This window comes from Pundamilia nyererei, unplaced genomic scaffold, assembly GCF_000239375.1.
Source record: "Pundamilia nyererei isolate P.nyererei 1_Seehausen unplaced genomic scaffold, PunNye1.0 scaffold00292, whole genome shotgun sequence".
In the NCBI taxonomy this organism is placed as follows: Eukaryota; Metazoa; Chordata; class Actinopteri; order Cichliformes; family Cichlidae; genus Pundamilia; species Pundamilia nyererei.
In genome coordinates this window covers 289,629-308,570 of record NW_005187693.1, presented here as the reverse complement: position 1 = coordinate 308,570, position 18,942 = coordinate 289,629, and the positions used below count along the sequence as shown (strand labels likewise).

Here is an 18,942-nt window from a genome sequence, read left to right as displayed (position 1 = left end):
ATGTGTGACATGTATTCAGAACAGACACGAAAACTGCAAATGCACACATACATGCACTCGCCCCGTCTGTCTTTTCCCTCCCCTTGCTTTGTTCTTGGCACTTTCCTCTTTCGCACACACACACAAACACACACACACGCACCTTTAGGTCCCCTCTGGTCTGTTTGTAGTGTTTAACAGTCCTTTGGTCCCAACACCAGAGACCAAAATGAATAAAAACCCTGTTTAATAAGCAGGCCTGCTTCATGCTCTCCGTACAGAAACTCCACAGGCATGATATCCTCCGCACACTCTTTGTATGAACACACACACACTTGTGTGTAGATTGGTCTTCTTTTTTTTTCTCCATGTTTTGTTTGTTTGTCTTCAGTAACATTTTGCTTGGCAGTCTTTGCGTGTGTGTGTGTTTGAGTGTGTGTATTCCCCTCACTGCGTGGGCAGTTTGTAGTCCAATCTTCTTGCTGCTTTGTACACTATTTATAGTCTTTGTTTCTGCAGATGATAGTTGTTGATAGATGCGTTACATTTATCTTTGTACATGATACATTACAGTATGATCCAGTTTAACATGTACAGTATATGGCCACTGGGTATGTTTAAGAAAAAAATATATGCAAAAAAAAAGAAAAAAGAAAAAGAAACCAAAGAAAGAGTGAAAAGATAGTAACAGATGAGGAAAAAGGTAGCGGCGCAGTGTTTGCGCCGTGTAAACGACCTGCGACACCAGTAAGGGGGAAAAAAGTGCTTATGTTCCAAAAATGTGGTCCGTTTGCCGAGCGCCTTTGTGGAATGTTTTGTGAAGGTCCGTGTTTGTGTTCACAGCACGAGCGATAACACGTGTGGTGTGCTCATGCCTCATCTTTGGTGGCAAAAAGCGTGCCCCCGCCTTGTGGTTTCTGTTTGTAAATCCGGCTCTTTTATGTAATCCTGTCTGTCTGGAGCTGAGAGGGCTGCTGTGGTGTCGCATTCACCGTGGAGAGAAGACGGAACCACAAGGTCCAAGGTTTGGGAATATTTCCTTTGTCAGTGGTCCACAGGTGATGGACCTGTAATGCTGCTAGCTCAAGGGGTTTGGTAGAATCGAGGGTAAATTGTGTTAAAGTCTTGTATTTTCAGTGTTTTTATTCCATTTGTTTTGTGGATTGATGGGATTCCTCTTTAGGGGGGATTAATATGGTCACAGGTTCAGATACGCTCCCCCGTAGTCATCAGGGTTTTTTTGTTGTATTCACCTGGAAGAAGCCCAGGAGTAAAGATGCCTGCTGTGTATCTTTACATTCCCAGTGGTCTGCTCCACCCAACTAGCCTCCACACTGAACAAATTCCCAATGAGGAAAAGATAGTGCAGTGCAGTTTAGAAGCATGACCTCAAAACCTCCACCTTCCATTAAATATATTGTGAGAACCTACTTTTCTCTCCGTTGATGTCTTGCTTTCCTAGAGGGGCTGGTTTGACTCGGACCAACAGTGCTCCAACCGTGGGAGGGACCATTTTGTCCAAAGGTGTGCTCCAATTTGATTGGACAGTGCAAATGGTCAACCAGTAGTTGGAGCGATCTGGTTGGACATGTTCGTCAGATGGCCCCGTCCCCCATAGGGTGGCAGGCCATGGAAATGGTTGGTAGCTTTGTCGACAGCAAACAGACCTGGTTTACATCTGCGTAGACGCTTCCATTCACTGATCGCTGGGTTTGTCGTTCCCAGCCGTTGTCTCTCCTCCCTCGGCATTCGATGCCGTGTTGGCTGAAAACTCCGTGACACGTCGGGCCAGGGGGTTTGTGCTTTTTAGAAGCTCCATGGCAGAGACTCTGGTTCCTCCGCTGGAAGACTTGTTGCCTTTCTTCTGAAGGAGGGCCATGAAGTTCTCGTTGCGGGAGCTCGACCTCTGGCTGCTGCCCAAGGTTAGATTTCTGAGGTCGCTACCGCTGGTGCTGTGCTTCACCGGTGACACCAAACTCTGGCGACTGCCAAACGAGTCGGAAGGTTCTTTGCGACCCAGGACCTTTCGTTTGGACCTGGAGGAGAGAGAGAAGATTATCAGCCAAAACTGTGTGTGCAGCTGTTTCACTTCATCAGATTTACTACTCGTGTGTGATGAGTCCCACTTTAGTTGACATTTGTTTCTCGAGAATAGAAAAACTAAAATTTGTAACTACAGAAGGGACTCCATTCTTTCTTGTAGGGGATGAAAACGCTGATTACCGATCTTCCATTTCCCCATCCTCACTTATTCTTCAGAGCCTTTTAAGCTATTTTCAGCATCACGCAAGGTAAAAATCACGAACACTTGTTGCTTAGTGACTAGATTTCTTGTCAGTTTCTGTGTGTACTCATATCCACGTACGTGCATGTGTGAGAGAGAGAGGGACGCTGGAAGGAAAAAAAAAGGACGAAATGAGAGCCAGTGGTCGTGCAGCAAACCCACTTTACATGTAACTGTTGCTAGGGAACCTTATACTCCATCTGTCTCACACCTTTTCAACAAGACAATGCGTATTTTGTCACATGCTCCAGGTTATAAAAAGCTGCCAGGCAGGTTTGGTGATGGCTCAAAGCATTTGTGCTGTCCTGTCAAAACAGACTAAACTGTGAAGCACTTCTTAACCTTTAACTGCCATCTGAGGAAACTATGTGCTCTAATATCAGAGTTTGCACCGATCTTGGTGTTTAAAATATGCCTTGGTTGTGTCTGTGTGCGTGCTCAAACCTGTGTATAATAGTGAAGAGGTCTTCGGTGGTGTGTGTTGTAGGTGTGCTGGCCAACAAGTCGTCATCTGTTTCCTCTTCGATGTGCAGTACAGTCTTTTCACTGGCTGCTGGTTCATCTAAGCAAGGCACACAAATCATGGTAAAACATATAAAGTAGAAATGCTAACCAGCCACTTTCTCATGCATCTTAGATGATATAAATTTTAATGACCAAACAGCTAATCAGCCAATCACCAACTCATTGAGTTCAGGCAGAAATGTTCAAGACAACCTGCTGAAGATCAAACTCAGCATCACAATGGTGAAGAAATGTGATTTAAGCGACTCTGAGCATGGCCTAGTTGTTGGCACAAGGTGGGCTGGTCTGAGTATTTCAAAAACTGCTGATCTGCTGGGATTTAATCACATAACCATCTCTACAGTTTCCAGAGAATAGACCAAAAAAGAGAAAATACCCAGTGAACAGCAGTTTCATGGATGAAAATGTCTTGTTGATGTCAAGCTACAATTTGCAAGGACTGATCAAGGTCCAAAATTGAACATGGGAAAAATGTTGTCTAGTCTAATGAGTTTCCATTTCTCATGCAAAATTCCGGTGGCAAGGGCAGAATCTGGGATAAACAACAGGACCTTCTTGCTGTGAGGGAACAGTGCTAACCACTGCACCACTGTATGATCTGTCCAGGATGTACCCTGGCTCCAGCCCCCCTGCAACCCTGATAAGGATAGGCAATGGAAGGATGGATGGAACATAAATGCATGAGTCCTTCCTTGAATTAACGTTTCTGGATGTTGGTGGTTTAATGATGTACAGGATAGTCACTAACTAAACATTGTTTAAATGCCACAGCCTGCCTGAGTACTGCTTGTTTCTTATGACCACAGTGTATCCATCTTCTAAAAGGCTTCTTCAGGCAGGATAACACACAACATCACAAAGTGCAAATCATCGCAAACTGGTTTCTTGAACATGAAAATGAGTTCACTATACTCAAATTGGTTTCCACTGTAAGCTACAGATCACCTTTGGGACATGGTGTAATGGGAGATTCACATCATGCATGTGTAGCTTACAAATCTGCAGCAAATCTGTGATGCTATAATATCAACAAGGACCAAAATCTCTGAGGAATGTTTTCAGCACCTTGTTAAATTAGGCAGCGCTGAAGGCAAAGGGCACTACTACATGTAGGTATACCTAATAAAGCAGCTGATAGGTGTATATCAGCTGGCTTTGTGCAAACGCATATGTAAATCTGATTTGGCTACAGAGAAAATTAGGTGATAATGAAATAATGATGATAAATGTCATCTTCACTGTTAAAAACAGTGTGAACCATTCTGTGTTTTGATTTGGGCTCATTTTAGAGCAATGGGCCTGTATCAAAACACAGCAGAATCAGGAGGGTATGTATCAAAATTAGCAGGTATGAGTCCTAATCAAATGTAGAAGCTCTGCTAGACGATTATCACCAACACAGGCACATAAAAAAAATCACAAGAAACAATGTCTGCAGTGAAACAAGACTAAAAGCAAACTATTAGCTAATATATGTTAGAAAATGCAACATTTGGGTTGGGATGTTTTTAATTAGAAACGATTAGAAAACTCCAGTACAAGATTTATGGTATATTTTTGTATTTCATCATTGAATGAATGTACAACTACCCCTACCCTGAAGCGGCGATTCTGTAGGACAGGGACCACTGGTGGAGAATAGAGGGACTGCAGGAGGCGTGTGGACAACCAAGGGAAAATAACTACTTAACTTTGACATGTTTCCATCAAACTGTCCAAGTAAATTTTTTACACAAAGATATTTTCTTTTTCCATTTTTCTACAAATCAGGCTCTGGATGGTATATAAACAAATCCCTCTGTCAAACTATAGAAGGGAATCAAACTAGAACTTTTTGGTGTGTGTAAGTATATGCATGTAATGTAAAATTTTACAATATTAAAACAATTATTAAAATGTAACCTATATCACAATGACACTTCCTCAGTCAGTTATTGAAAAAGAGACAATATTTTAAAAACGGTGCTTTTGTTTTAAAAGTTTTTAGACTATTGGATTAAAATGTGCAAATGATGTAAGTCTTGTATTAAACACGAACAGCTTTGTATAAATGTTAAGTAGAAAAACACATTTTCGGTGGTTTCTTTCCAGTAGTCTGACAGAAGAAATGTTATTGAAGTAAAATAGGCCAAAAATGTTTTTTGTTTCTAATGTCTCTGTAAAGCACTTTGAATCACCTTGTTGTTGAATTGTGCTATACAAATAAACTTGCCTTGCCTTGCCTTACATGTAGTGTGTAGTGTCTCATCTTTAAAAAAATAAATTGATGCATAAAAGCCCTTTTATCTGGTCTTATGAGTCTTATGAGACCACCATTCGGTGAAAACCAACTTTTAAAGCTTAATAAAGTGGACCCATCAAGGCATACCTGTCCCTATCCCAGTACCAGCCATCTTCCCTTCCAGCTCTGTGAGAGAGGAATCTTGAAGAGAGGATTGTAGTGATGACTCTTTGGAACTTTCTTCATCTGTTCCCAAGTGGTTCTCATCTTGCTCAGGCATGTCGGGAACACTGGGAGCATTGAGAATATCATCTGGTGGGAATGTTCCTACCGGAGACCGAAGGCCCACGGGGCTGTCAGTCTGTGGCGTCTGACGGTCTGTGCTGCCATTAGTGGAGGAGTGGACTGAGGTGGGAAGAAGCAGAACATTTGGCTTCTTGGGGACTGGAGGTGGAACCTGGAAAGGATTGAGAAGGTTTCAAAGAATGAGAAATAAGGAGAGTTGTGAACTGTGAATATGTTTTTTTAAATTGTTTGCCTTTAGAAGATACTCGATGTTTAACCATGACTTGTGTAAAAGAACAATATATTTAATTTGGTTACCTTGGGTTTCTTTTTGTCTGACAGCTCTGCCAGACAGGAGACTGTCATTCTTGAGGGTAGCGTCTTGCTCTTGTCCTGAAGTTCTGGGGCCTCCTGATTGCTGCAAGGTGAAGGGAGTGAGCCTCCATCTTCGGGGCCAAGACGAATCTCTTGGTCAACATCAAATTCAGGCTCCAAAACTGGGTCTTCCAGGAGAGGCTGAGGGTCTGGGAGAGGAGGGAGATCAAACAGGGACTGGGATAGGGGGAGGAACGATTGATCATAGGCAGTTTGTGGAGCAGCCATAGAGTTTGAATCTGACAGAATAGTGGGATTTGTTGGAGCTTGTGGTGGAGGTTTTTTGGGTTTTGGCTTTTTCATGACTTTGTAGATGTTGCCTAGAGGCACAGGTCGGTCTACAGGTGAGGCAGGAGGCGAGTCAAGCGCCAGAGGGGAAGTGGAGGAAGGAGAAGGAGACTTGAGAAGAAGGTTCATGGGCCGTTTAGGTAAGGGAGGCTTGACTGCTACAGGTGGTTTAGGTTTTGGTAGAGTGGGTGGTGGGCTGGGATCCTCGCCTATATCGCGGCCATGCTGTTCCTCTTCGATGGTGTCAGAGGCTCCATCAGGGCAGTCTTCTAGGTCTCCACGAGAAACTGAACGAAGCCGAACAGTCTTTAGCTCGTTCTGGGTAACCATAGGCAGTGCCTGTGAGGAACTCGGGCTGATCTTTCCTGGCTTTGCTGCTGTCGAAGTGTCAGAATGCCGCCGGCTGGCCTTTTGTTTTGGCTTGATGGACGAAAGCTCCAGATGTGCATTCCCAGGCATTTCAAAGGACAGTCTAGACCTAGCAGCTGGATCCTTGGGTGATGGTAGAGATGATTTCCTCTCTGGGATTTTGGGGCGCATCTTACAACCTATTGTACCTGTTGTACCCACAGTCCCCTGACCTGCCAGATGACTGAGTGGAACAGTTGGGGTGGGAGTCTCTGACTGGCTGGAATAGCCACTTGATGGGGACATAAGTCCTGGAGGTTTGAAGGGGGATGATGCCTTGATGTCAGTCTCCATGGAAAGCTGTAAGGGTGATGTGGCTCTCGAGGTGGAGGGAGAGTCAAGAAGGGACTCTGAGCTACCTCTGACTTTCATACATTCGATCACTGTAGTACCTGTTGCTGTGCTGGAGCCTGACAGAGACCTGAGGAAGAGCACAGAAGAGATGTGAAGTTTTTTTGCTAAATCAAAGTTTGCCAAACACGTTTGACAACAAAACATCCAGGATACCTATGAAATGATGTGAGAAGACATAATAAAGATGACACAATAATAATAACTTTGTAGCACAAGTACTAAACATCCATGTGTAGTTTCCTACCTGTATGGATCATTGCTCTTCCACTCCCCTAGCTGCCAGTGCGTGGGAAAAGTAATTTCTGTCTCCCCCTCCCTCTCTGGTGCCTGGACCTCTAGACTTGGAGGTCTGTCATTCCCTCCTTGGCCTGGCTCTCGCTCACCAATACTGGTTTTAGACAAGTTGGGCAGAAGGAAATCTGGCTGAAAGTCAGGGAAGTGATCCCTGGGAATGTGCAGGCTCTTTGGTCGGCCATCTCTGTAAAGACCACCTTGATGGTGTATTCTGCCCTCAGCTTGTCCAAGGTTTTTCATAAGAGAGACACTCCTCACAGGGGGTGGTGGCTTTCGTTTGGATTTTTTAAGGGAGATGGAGCGGGAACGTAGGCGCAAACGGCCTTCTGTGCTGTAGTCTGAAGCTGTGACGGAGATTGTGTCAGTTGTACTTGCGCTGTCTTCTGAGCTCCCTCTAGGGTAGAGAAGGGCGTAATTCTCACCTAAGCCGAGGAAGTTGTGATGCTCTTGTTGGTGGTCCATAGTATTCCCATTTCCTGTAGATGTTATATTACCATCCGGATGGCCTATAACACCCTCTGTGAAACAAAAAGATCCAGAATCTGTGGGTGTGGAAAGGGAACGCTCTCGAAACTTGAAAGCATTCTGTGCTGCTATGGAACGTGCCGACCTCTCCCGTCCTCTCACTGCTTCCCCTCCTCCCCCTCTTCCTCCATCAACTGCAGCCCCCTCTGTCTCACTCCGCTTCCCTATGTCCATGTTATTCAATGGTCTCCGAGAAGGGTCTGTCACAGTCTTGAATGAGCTTGAATGTCCTGAGCTCACCAGCATCACCCCCTCCTGGGTCCCTCCTCCGATGATACTGTGCTGTTTGGGTGGTACCGCTGGTCCTTTGTTCTTACTGTAATTGTAAGGCTCGTTCCACGCTCCAGGAGAAAAGGTGGAACCCTTGGGTCCGTTCCAGGAAGTGGTGGGTGTATTTGAGCAGAGCAGCCCAGAATGGTCCATAGTTTCTGGGTGAAGGTGATCTGGGGCAGGCAGCCCCAAACGGTTGTCTGTAGAGAAGAGAGGGAAAGAATCAATACACCAAAACTAATCACACCAAATTCCACTGACTGTGGACACTCTAAAATAAAAGGTTATAATAAAAACTTCTAAACATCACATATCTATCTCTAGCTCTACCCATTCAGAAAACTATTCTGACCAGAAAAGGCACAACCTGCCTTGACATCTGTAGCCTCTGGCATTAGTCCATACACAGTGTGTATCATTTGTTTACTGCCTGACGAGAATAGCCACCTCGACGGGACAAGACTTAGGTGTCCATCTACATCTAAAGGACAAAGGTCACTCTTTCGAGGATGCTAATGTTAACATTTTGGACACAGAAGACAGATGGTTTGAAACAGGAGTGAAAGAAGCCATCTGTCCACTGTGAACTACCATCTTTGAACAGAAGGGATGACTTACAACACCAACTGTCTGCCATCTATAATCCAGTTTTGAGATCCGCTCCCAGACACTTGGGCCATTTGACCTCAGGATATCACGTGATAGAGTGGGGCTAGGTTTTGCAATGGGTTTACCCGAAACCTTGGCTGATTGTGACCCACACCTGTTTTCACACGGGCTCGTGTGATTAGGTAGAGGATCAATAGGGAGTCCATGACCCTCTTGGAGACACTCCCATAGGGCTTAAAATCTGGGATTCTCCACCAGTTTTCTTCTTTGAATGAAAGAAGTTTCAGACTTTCTTTGAAAGAAGTTCTTTCTTAGAACTTCTTTCTTTCAGACTGTTTTCTTTTTCATGCTCCTTACACTACAATGACCGAGATGACCAAGCACCTTCACAGACATACTTTCCTGCCTAACAAACCTCCATGCTTAAAAGATACATACAAGGCAACATAGTAACAAGAAAAACATATATAAACTTCTCTGACCTTTCCTTCTAAGGAGGAAAAGCGGATCAAAAACATTCTTTTTTACAAGTGAGATAGAATCACACCAGAACTTGGTCAGAATCCAATATTCCACGCTTTAAGCTATGTGCTGTGGTATAACCACAGAACAAATAAGCATCTATGGACATGTTTTAGCTGTTCCTCGAGATGAAATGCTAAATCATAACTTATAGAACTGAAAAGTTGAGAGCATTTCTTCACTGTCTGATGTGCAAAGGTGTTTTTCATCTTCACTTGACTGGATTTGGCAAGAGTTTGATTTTTCAACTGACTGGCTGAAGTTAATAGACAGATGGTTCTTTCAAACGCGTGCCATTTTGCAAGTATGGCTTCACAGATGGTTCTGTAACAAGTTATCTGGTGTGACAGGTTACCATATCATGCCAACCAAATGCCCCTTCACAGCAACAAACCCACCACATTCACCCACTGTAAGGATTGAGGGGTCAGTTTTTTTCCCTTTAATTTGTTACATAGGCCTAATAGTACATTCTCAACAATGCATATTCGTCCTGCAACAAAGGATTAGTTCTTAATTCAAGAACAACTGAAACACATTTTTAAATGTCAGATGTGGCTTCTTCTGCTTTTGTCTTCGTCTCACCAAAATTATGGGCTTATTCAGATGAAGCTGATTAAATGAACCCTTGATGCCCTGTGTTTAAATGTCCTCATTGAAGTAAATAAACCAGCAAGGAATGAAAAGATCCTGGCTAAAGGCATAGCTGTTCTTCACTAGGAAACATTGATTAGTGCAAATCCAGGGGAAATAAATTATTAATTCAGCATTAGTTTGTGTAATTTTCTTTGCTTAATTAAACCTTTGGTGGATAGATAGCTGACTACCTTTGTATATTGGCCGTACTGCAGAAAGCAGTCATTAGTCATACACCTTTGCTTTGGGGCATTACCGTAGTTTTCGGGTCATAAGCCGCCCTTTTTTCCCCACACTGTGAACACTGCGGCCTATAATGACGTGCGGCTAATGCATATATTTTTTTATGCGGCCAAAAACAATTTGCCTGGTAACAGTAGACCAATAAAATAGATAAGCAGTAAATATACGGTATATATTTTTACGTGTTGTTAAGAAACGTTGTAATGTTGTTTGTGCACCGTTCCGTAAAAAAACCATAAGCAACGTAATTTGTGTGTTACCGATACGTACGTATACTTAAAGGTAGCCGTGTTACAGGTGCTGTTCGAGGAAAAAAAAGCATTTGCAGTATGTATTTTTGTATGTTACCATAACGTTTATGTTACCATGGTTATGTTACACTACGGAATAAATTAAACATTAAAAATCCTCACGTGTTATATTTCTGTGTAAATATCTCATATTACAAGTGAAATGCATATGGCTTAAAATCCGGTGCGGCCTGTACAAGTACAAAATTGATTTTCTTTCTAAAATTACAGCATGCGGCTTTTAATCAGGTGCGCTCTGTAGTCCGGGATTTACAGTACATTATTTATTATAGCCTAAAATCCGCAACATTATACCAGATAGCCCAATAAAATTAGCTGGTGAAGTATTAGGCAAACAAGCTTAACTAATAGTCTACTTTTGCTATTAGTGTTAACAATCAAACAAGCAAGCTAATGCTAAATAACTCTTAGCTCTCTTTTGAGTTTAAATATTGTGTTTATGGTAGATTGTTTTTAATGTGGTAGCTAGCGTTACTCTGTGTTGGTGCTGTAGGCTAGTAACAACCATCAAAATCCCATGGTAATCATTTGAAAAAGGGTCTTTTTCTGACTGGTTGGCAAGCGGTTGCTGGGGAGTGCTAGCTGTCACTAGGGGAAACTGGTCACAAAGTGGTATTGCAGTTTTGCAGATGTGTGACAACTAACAATGTGATGTTAACTTGTTAACATGTTAACTTCCATTTTGGATGTCACAATCTTGGTGACATTGTGGGAATGAGTGAAAAAGGCCCCACTCACACAGGCTAAAAGACTGGTTAGTCACCCCATGGCAACCACCCGTTACTACGGAAAAATGTGTATTCTGCCAACTGACTTGCAAAAAAACTCTTTCTGATTGCTTTGGTTGCTAGCTGGTGGAGGCGGTTTCACTTAGTTCTGCAAGCTGAAGTGAAACTGAAATGAAGACTGTCCAGCTTCATAGAAGAACCTTCTCCATTCACCGTTTACATCACAATTTTCAACTTTCACTACAGCTCAGGGAGCAAATCATTGACCCTTTAAGACCTACCATAGAACCAAGTCTGCCAGAGCTTATCTTTATATTTTTACATGTTGTAGTGCCATTTTTGGGAGCGTTTCAAGTTGCTATACATCAATACAACTGTTATAGCCCAAATTTTAATAATATGTATGCATTAAGTCCATAGTAACTACATAAATTGCAAAAAAGTGCAATAAACTACAAAAAAATTTAAAATCATTTTTGTTTTTTTTACATTTCTATTTAGAGAATTTTAAGAGGTTTATCCCTCAAAACTGTAAATACAAAAAAGTTGCACAAAAAAGTTTCCAACAACAGGAAATTTATTTTGAGTGTCTTCATAATTTTATTTTTGAGATACACCAATTTTTATATACTACAGGAAAAATGAAAATAAATATTATAATGCAAATTTGCAAAGAAAACAGCATGTGCATCAAAATAAACTATTTCCAGCAGTGCAATATGAGTTTTAAGCATCCCAGAAACTATTCAGAAAAGCATAAAGTCAACATGACTCTTAAAAATACCAGTATAGGCTTATAAGGCCCCGAAGGTAAAAAACTACATTTTCTGCAAAAATGACATCACTTCCAGTTTTGGGCAAGTAATGGGGAGCATGCATTAGTTCCCGCTGATGTCTATTCCAACGTAGGAAGTGTTTTGAACAGCTGATCGGATCGGCAAAGCCTGTTTCTGGAATATTATGTTTTTGTTGCTACAAGTGCTTTTTATGCAATTTTTGCAAAGCTATATGTGGAAGGAAACCATGACCTAGGGCAAACTGATGGCATAAGATGTAAGTACAACTCCTCCGGTTTCATATGCAAAACAAATTATTGTGCCAGCTTACAGGGTTTCGGTTCTACAGGGATTTAAAAATAGTTACGCAAAATGGAGCGTGCCCACTCTGACCAGTTTTAAAGGATTAATATCTGCAAACAAGTTTGTGTCTTCCATGTAAACTATGGGCAACAGTAGCAACTGCTAGCAACCGAAGCAATCACAAGTAGGTTTTTACAGCCAGTTTCACCTCAAAAAACCCAGCAACCACTCACTAACCAGTCGGGCAGTCCAGGTTTTTGCTTTTGCTGAGTTTGTCAAGGGCCAGCCTGTCTCTAGGCCTGCGTGACTATGCTTTAACAAGAAAGGAGAACATTTTTCTTTTAAAACAGTATGTAAATCCATAATCAATGACAAAATAAACACACATTTGTCATGTTTGTTGAACAAAAAACATAATTCAAACAAAAGAAAATGTCCTGCTATTGCATACATTTCTTTTATTTAAAGAGTATTTAAAGTGGGCGGGGAAAAAATGATAGTCTTTCCACAGCCAAGAACTGTTCAGTGCTACTAACAGCAATACTAGAGTTTTATCTGAAATACGAGAAGTTCATGAGTATAGGAATTTCATTCTGACATTCCCAGATTCTTTTTTTTCTCTCTCTTTCTCTTGTCTTTGAAGGTTGCGGCACACTTTATGTGAGGAGTAATAAGATCTGCACCATGGAGGGAGGGTAAAGAGCTCTCTATTATGGTCTCACACACACACCTGCAGGTAAGGTTGTGTCGAGGTCAGAGTGTGTCTTCCTCAGTGGGAGATTCTGGTGCGGTGTGTCAGTAACAGGCTCCAGGGAGTGGGGCTGGTGGGGGAAAGGGTCCCCGGGAGAGGGGGAAGGGGACGGAGAGTGCTGGAGAAGATCAACACCGTGGAATTTCAATCCTCTCCCTTCACCTGCAAGAGGAAGACAGCAGCAAGAAGGTCAGCAGGAGGGTGGGAAGACTAATTTTACCTGACACGCATTAAATTAAATAAAACAATAAATCCAATCATGTTGTTGACATGGCAATAAAGTATTAGATTATGGCTCTTGAGAGACAGCGATGTGAAGGCAGATCATTTGATATGATTTCAAGTCTCTCTTAAAAGGCTGCAGTGCTTTCCTCTCACAACTCTCGTTAACACAAACATGATTTACTGCTTCTATTAAACATTCACTCAGGTCACTTTAGTGAGACACAGTGTCAACCATAACTCTGTATTTGCATCAGGAGGCAACTTTTGGAGGTGAAAAAGGAAGAAAATGTGGGAACTGCCGTTTCTCTAGTGGCCACTTCCCTGGTGAAGATGACCTGCTGAAGTTCAAAGTGAGCATTAGGAAGGGGAAGAAAGATGATTTAAGTGATTTTCCATGTTGTTGGTGCCAGATGGGTTGATCTATTTCAGAAATCTTGATCTGCGGAGATTTTTCCAATGACCATCTCTAGGGTTTACAGAGGATGGTGTGCAAATAAGCAAATATCCACTGAGCAGCAGTCCTCTGGGGGAAAATGCTTTGTTGATACCCAGAGGTCAGAGGAGAAAAGACTGCTTTGAACAGACAGGAACTCAAATAACCGATTGTTACAGCCAAGATACGGAGAAGAGCATCTCTGAATTTGTAACACATCAAAGTTCGAAGGAGATGGGCTACAGCAGGAGAAGACCAGACTGGGTGACAGGTAAGAAGAGGACACATAGGCTCCCCAAAACTGGACAGTAGAAGACTGGAAAAATGCTGCCTGGTTTGATGAGTCATGATCTCTGCTGCAACATTTGGATGGTAGGTTTTGGGCATCTTCTGATGGCTGCAGCAGGATAACACACTGCATCTCAAAGCTCAAATCATGTGCGGTCGACAAATCTGCAGCAGCTGCGTGATGCCGTCATATGAACGTGGACCCAAATCTGTGAGCAATGCTTCCAGCACCTTGTTGAATCTTTGCCACAATGAATTAAGGCAGCTCTAAAGAAAAAAAGGGAGTACACCCAGTACTAGAAAGATGTATTTCTACATTTCTTTTTCTAAATTTCTATATTATCTAACTGTCTAATTCTCTCAGCTTACAAAACTCTCATACAATTGCTAGAGGCATTGACAACACTTCAGGTGATAGGACTAAGAAAAGAATTCAAAACTCAGGTAGCAGTTTAGGCAAATTTGCGAGTAAAACAAAGTCAAGTGGAAGTCCAATTCTCCCAACAATGCTTTTTGGTTGATACCGCCTGAATATTTTTCACTATAAAGAGATTTCAAATCAAGACTGTTTACATAAATAGTGTCTAATTAAAGATGCATTAAGAACTCTGTTGATTTGCCCTTTTAATATTAACGTTTACTCTAAAATAGGATACAATTAATGTCACAGAGTTGCCTGAAGTTGGTAGTTGTTTCCACTCTTCTTTGTTTCCTGTCGCACAATTGCTGATACTTCAAGTGTCCACTGTTTAAAGTTGCCTCTGACTCAGCAGGTGTTTGAGAAGTGGCATAAGCAACACTCGATGAGTTCATCTCAGCTGAACAAGTGGAGAAGACTTTGCAGCTTTCAGTTTCATCATCACCATAATGACTCCTGTACATGCATTACATTTTAATCCAGACGGGCTCACGGCAGACACGACGGAGAAACCTGCTGCTCTGTTCTAGTGCACTTCCCGTCTCCCTAATGTGTTTTGTGTGAGAACATGAATCCAGTGAGTCACTGGTGGCAGCAGGCACCTAGCTGGTTACCTTAATGACATACAGCGCCGTTTCTCACCCATCCCATTAAGCTATCAGCCTCGTTTTAGAGCAACAGTCATATCGGGCTCAGCCTGCTGCTAAAATTTATGTCCAACAATGAAATTGTGCCACTTGATGAAGCTCTTTTAAGAGGACTGCGGTACTAAAAACCAATAAGTCAAGAAAGCAAATAAACAAACTGGAGCCAAATCAGCCCACTATTACTCACCCTGTGCCAAAGCAAACTTAAGGAACATGGCCGTACCGCTGACACTGACAGCTGTCACCAAGCACTCAAAACACAGATCTCCTTCACATTTGGAAGTCAGATGAGTCCAGCTCACCCTCCTTCCATTTTTCTTCCCTCAGCTGTGTCCCTCTTGCAGCAGCCTGTACGAATTATGCCTCCAGGCACTTAACAACACAGAATTACAAACCTTTGATCTGTTTGAGAGAGCAAACAGAAAACTAATGGCAGATATTTGATGCCCAAACTAAACATTTACAAAAAAATCAACAGATAAAGATGAATTATGCAAAGCTCAAAGGCGCAGAACAACAAAGGAAATGCGACGAACCTAACATGATTAAGACTTGATGGCATGGCTCTGTTTTAGACATCAGTGACTACAGAGCTGATTAAAATCCCAGCATGAATAGTGCTACTGGTTTGTGAAGCCTCAAGATGAGCGTCTCTGCCAGAATCATCTTGGTTGCAAAAACACCGATGTGACAACAAGGGTATGGTCTAACAGCGAACTGGCTAATAACCTCTGATCGACAGATCTTTGGCCAATGAGCATGCGGTTTCATATCACAGCTAATCCTACATTTTGAAACACTTTATGACCAAGATTTACTAAACAGACTTGTTTATTTTATTCAGTGTGATCCAAAATGAGTGACTGAGCTCATGCATCCAGCAGAAAAATGTCCAACAAGGTCGAATCAGAACCACATCTATCACCATCTTGTGGCCTGGAGATAGAATGCAGGATTAATGTGCTTCCTCACTGGCTTCATTTTTCTGACCCAGAAGCTGTGCCCATGTGTTTTACTGTCTGTGGTTGCAAAGCAGCTTGCAGATGCACAGCAAATTCAATACTGAATGAGATTTGTCAGTAGGTTGAGCAAAGTCATCTCATATAGCAACTGTGGTAGAGCGGTTTCTTTCAGCTGGAAGATGGGTGGGTCGAGCCCTGGTTTGATCCCCTGCTCCTGCATGTTGAAGCATCATTGGGCAAGATACCGAACCCTAAGTTGCCTCCGATGTGTCTGTCAGTCCACGAGTGCCCGTGAACGTCAGATAAGATGCCTGAGCGTAACTTTTTTTTTGTATGAATGTGTGTGAGGTCGGTTGAATGAGTTTTTTTTCTTAATTACTTTTTTTTTTATAAATAAACACATCTTCTTACATATTGTTCAATGAAATCCTTGATACGTGACACTTGCATAAACCAATCCTGCAGCTTCTGAACTATAAGACATGCTCCATGTGACAATGTTTTTTTTTTTTTCCAGTGAGCTGATTTATTGACTTTCCTTTATAAGAAACCAGGTTTCCATAACTAGGTAGAGTATTAGGGAAACCTGGTTTCTCCAGGATAAGTTCACCTGGGAAAATTGACCGCTGATTCCTTTGTTCCATTAGCAGGTAGAAAGTTTTGTAATTATTTTTTACAAGCATGTTCCTGCTTAATTGCCCTAACGGTCTACAGCACACAGTGTATTAAATTATGTGGCCATAAACATCTTGACGCTGCTTAAAAACTATTTAAAAATAAAGAAAACAGTAACAAACTGCTGCTGCAGTTGCTTAGAAGAAACTTTACAGCAGGTATCTCTAACTTTTGCAACTGCTAATGTGAGCTAGTGTGACTTTTGTGAATGCTAAACCAGCATTAAAATGCTCTAAAACTCGAGGTTTAGTGAGCAACTTTGTCTGGAGCTTTCAGCTGTGTCCCATGACCAGCTAATCATTTTAACAAAGACGCTCAAAACTTGAACCCAGAAATTTAAATCCAATCTTTTCCAAAGCGCTGATCAACAGTCATTGGCTGTCCCATTAAAATAATTTTTAAAAGGGACACTTGAACTCTCTTTAATGGCACAACTGTATTTGGATGTGTAATAATGATTCCTGCTGTTACTTAGATGTCTGAAATAAACATGCTTTTATCACCATCTTAACATTTGGAAACCTTTTGCTTGGCAAATCATCAAACTAATAACTCTAATCATCAAAACTTCCTGACACTTCCTGCTTCTAAATCTTTGGACACTCTAAATCTTTTTTTCCCTAACAACAGCAAACCTGGATTCATGATTTAAGAAAAAGTCCTGACTCCTTCCGCTCTTCTGCTTTACTCATTGACTAACCTGCCCGTTTTTCCACCTGTCCTTTTATCTCTCCATCTTTCCAAGAGCCTATTCCCTTCAGTTATTCATCCTCTGTTTATTTTTGCAACAGTCTCCCTATTTAGCTCATTCACTGACTGCCACTCAATCTGCGTTCCCCTCTGTGCATGAATAAGCACGAGTGTTTGAGTCTGAGCATCTCCAGCTTTCCAGCAGAGAGGCTAAAGCTGTGACTCAGCCGTGGAGTGGAGCTAAATACGACTTCCTGTCTGACTGTCATGCATTCACCCACTTCCTGCTGATGTGGGTCCCTCTGTAACGCCGACACCATAGTGACAATTTTGCATCCTCCAGTCTTGGCTAGCTAACTTTCCTACTTGAATATTCAGAGCAGTTCCCACTTTCAAGATCGGTCTCACCAAGCTGTTATTAGCAGGCTGTAAGTCTTCTTGTTGCTTCTGTGGGCATCACTAACAGACCCTGTTTAAACTATCAGCCTTCCACCAGTTACAAATCCTAATGTCTCCTCAGTATAAGCCTTGTTAAACTGCTCAGCTGCCTGCATGCAGTGAGTCTTAAGGACACAGAGGTTAGAATAGCTTTGGGCAAGAGAGAGAAACATGACAATCACAAAATGCCACGTAACCTTACAGTATATTACAAGTTTCTAACAATTCTTATGACATAAAATAACATATAAGAGTGTTTTCAGTTTAAAAGTAGGACAACGTTGGGATCTAAGCAGAGTGATGGAGGTAAAAACGCACCAGACTGTTGCCTTAACAGCACACATCATTCAGACTTTATCTTTTGGACTTAAAACCTTTAAGAAATCAACATTAACATTCCAGCTAATGCCATAATGGTTTCTGGAGTGATAAGTGACCATATATTTGTAAAGAAGGGTGGATTCCTAAGTTATTGGCTAATGCTAGCAAGCTTGGCTAGCAAGCTACATGTATAACCTGCATGAGGGAAACATGCACAAAAACACCAGCCAATCACTGCTAGCGAACAGGCTAATGGAATACTAGGTGAGGACTGGCAGAAAAGCTATGACCCTAATTGTAAGCTAACAAATCGTTAGCTTCATAGCATAAGTGCCTAAGTCATTTTTTTGTGATGACATAGGCAGACGGACAGGATGATGCAGCAGTGGTAGGGGAGTAAAGTTAGGCAAAAATCTCAATTTGACCAAAAAATGACTTAGGCACTTATGCTATGAAGCTAACGAAATGTCAAATGGATGGATTTGAAATTGGTTTTTTTTTCAATCATAACTTGTGAAGTTGTTATGAAGGAAGAAATTATCCATAGAGAGACTCAGAGAAAAACAGTTTTTCCTGTCACACTATAAACACGTTTTAAGTCAGGTTTCCTTGGCCCGTCACTGTACAATTGACTGCTAAGCCCCATCCACACAGACCTAGAAACCAGTCAGTATACTGTGAACAGCTGCAGTCGCAAGTGTGAAAAGTGCAAGTGTGAAACTTGTTGCAAAGAGGTATTCGGGTGCTTCACTATGAATCTTTTACTAATTGCTTTTATCACTAGCAGGTTGCCACCATCAGCAAAGGTTTGCATGCGTCCCAGATTGTAGTGAAAGCATGAAAAGTACAACACAAACTAAAAAACCAAACTTACATGTGTAGCCCACTGTTCCTGCCTAGTTGCCCTAACGGTCTACAGCACACAGTGTTTTAAATTATGTGATCATAAACATCTTGACGCTGCCTAAAAACTATTTAAAAATAAAGAAAACAGTAACAAACTGCTGCTGCAGTTGCTTAGAGGAAACATTACAGCAACTGCTAATGTGACTTTTTTGACAGGGAATGCTAAACCAGCATTAAAATGCTCTAAAACTCGAGGTTTAGTGAGCAACTTTGTCTGGAGCTTTCAGCTGTGTCCCATGACCAGCTAATCAT

The 18,942-nt window shown here is 41.9% G+C and overlaps 1 protein-coding gene across 4 annotated transcripts in view; it reads right to left on the bottom strand.

The window, feature by feature from the left end:
• Positions 1–370: 370 nt before the first annotated feature.
• Positions 371–18,942, bottom strand: part of nhsl2 (NHS-like 2) — a 209,933-nt gene continuing 191,361 nt past the window's right edge. For 3 of the 4 annotated variants that reach the window (XM_005750908.1, XM_005750910.1, XM_005750911.2), the window contains exons 5-10: positions 12,667–12,849; positions 6,964–8,008; positions 5,613–6,786; positions 5,157–5,466; positions 2,708–2,825; positions 371–2,015 (exon numbers count right to left, since the gene is read on the bottom strand). In XM_005750908.1, coding sequence (XP_005750965.1) covers positions 1,676–2,015; positions 2,708–2,825; positions 5,157–5,466; positions 5,613–6,786; positions 6,964–8,008; positions 12,667–12,849 — 3,170 coding nt within the window. In that variant the 3' untranslated portion in view covers positions 371–1,675. The remainder of the gene's footprint in view (positions 2,016–2,707; positions 2,826–5,156; positions 5,467–5,612; positions 6,787–6,963; positions 8,009–12,666; positions 12,850–18,942) is intronic. The other variant, XM_005750909.1, reaches the window with a different exon arrangement.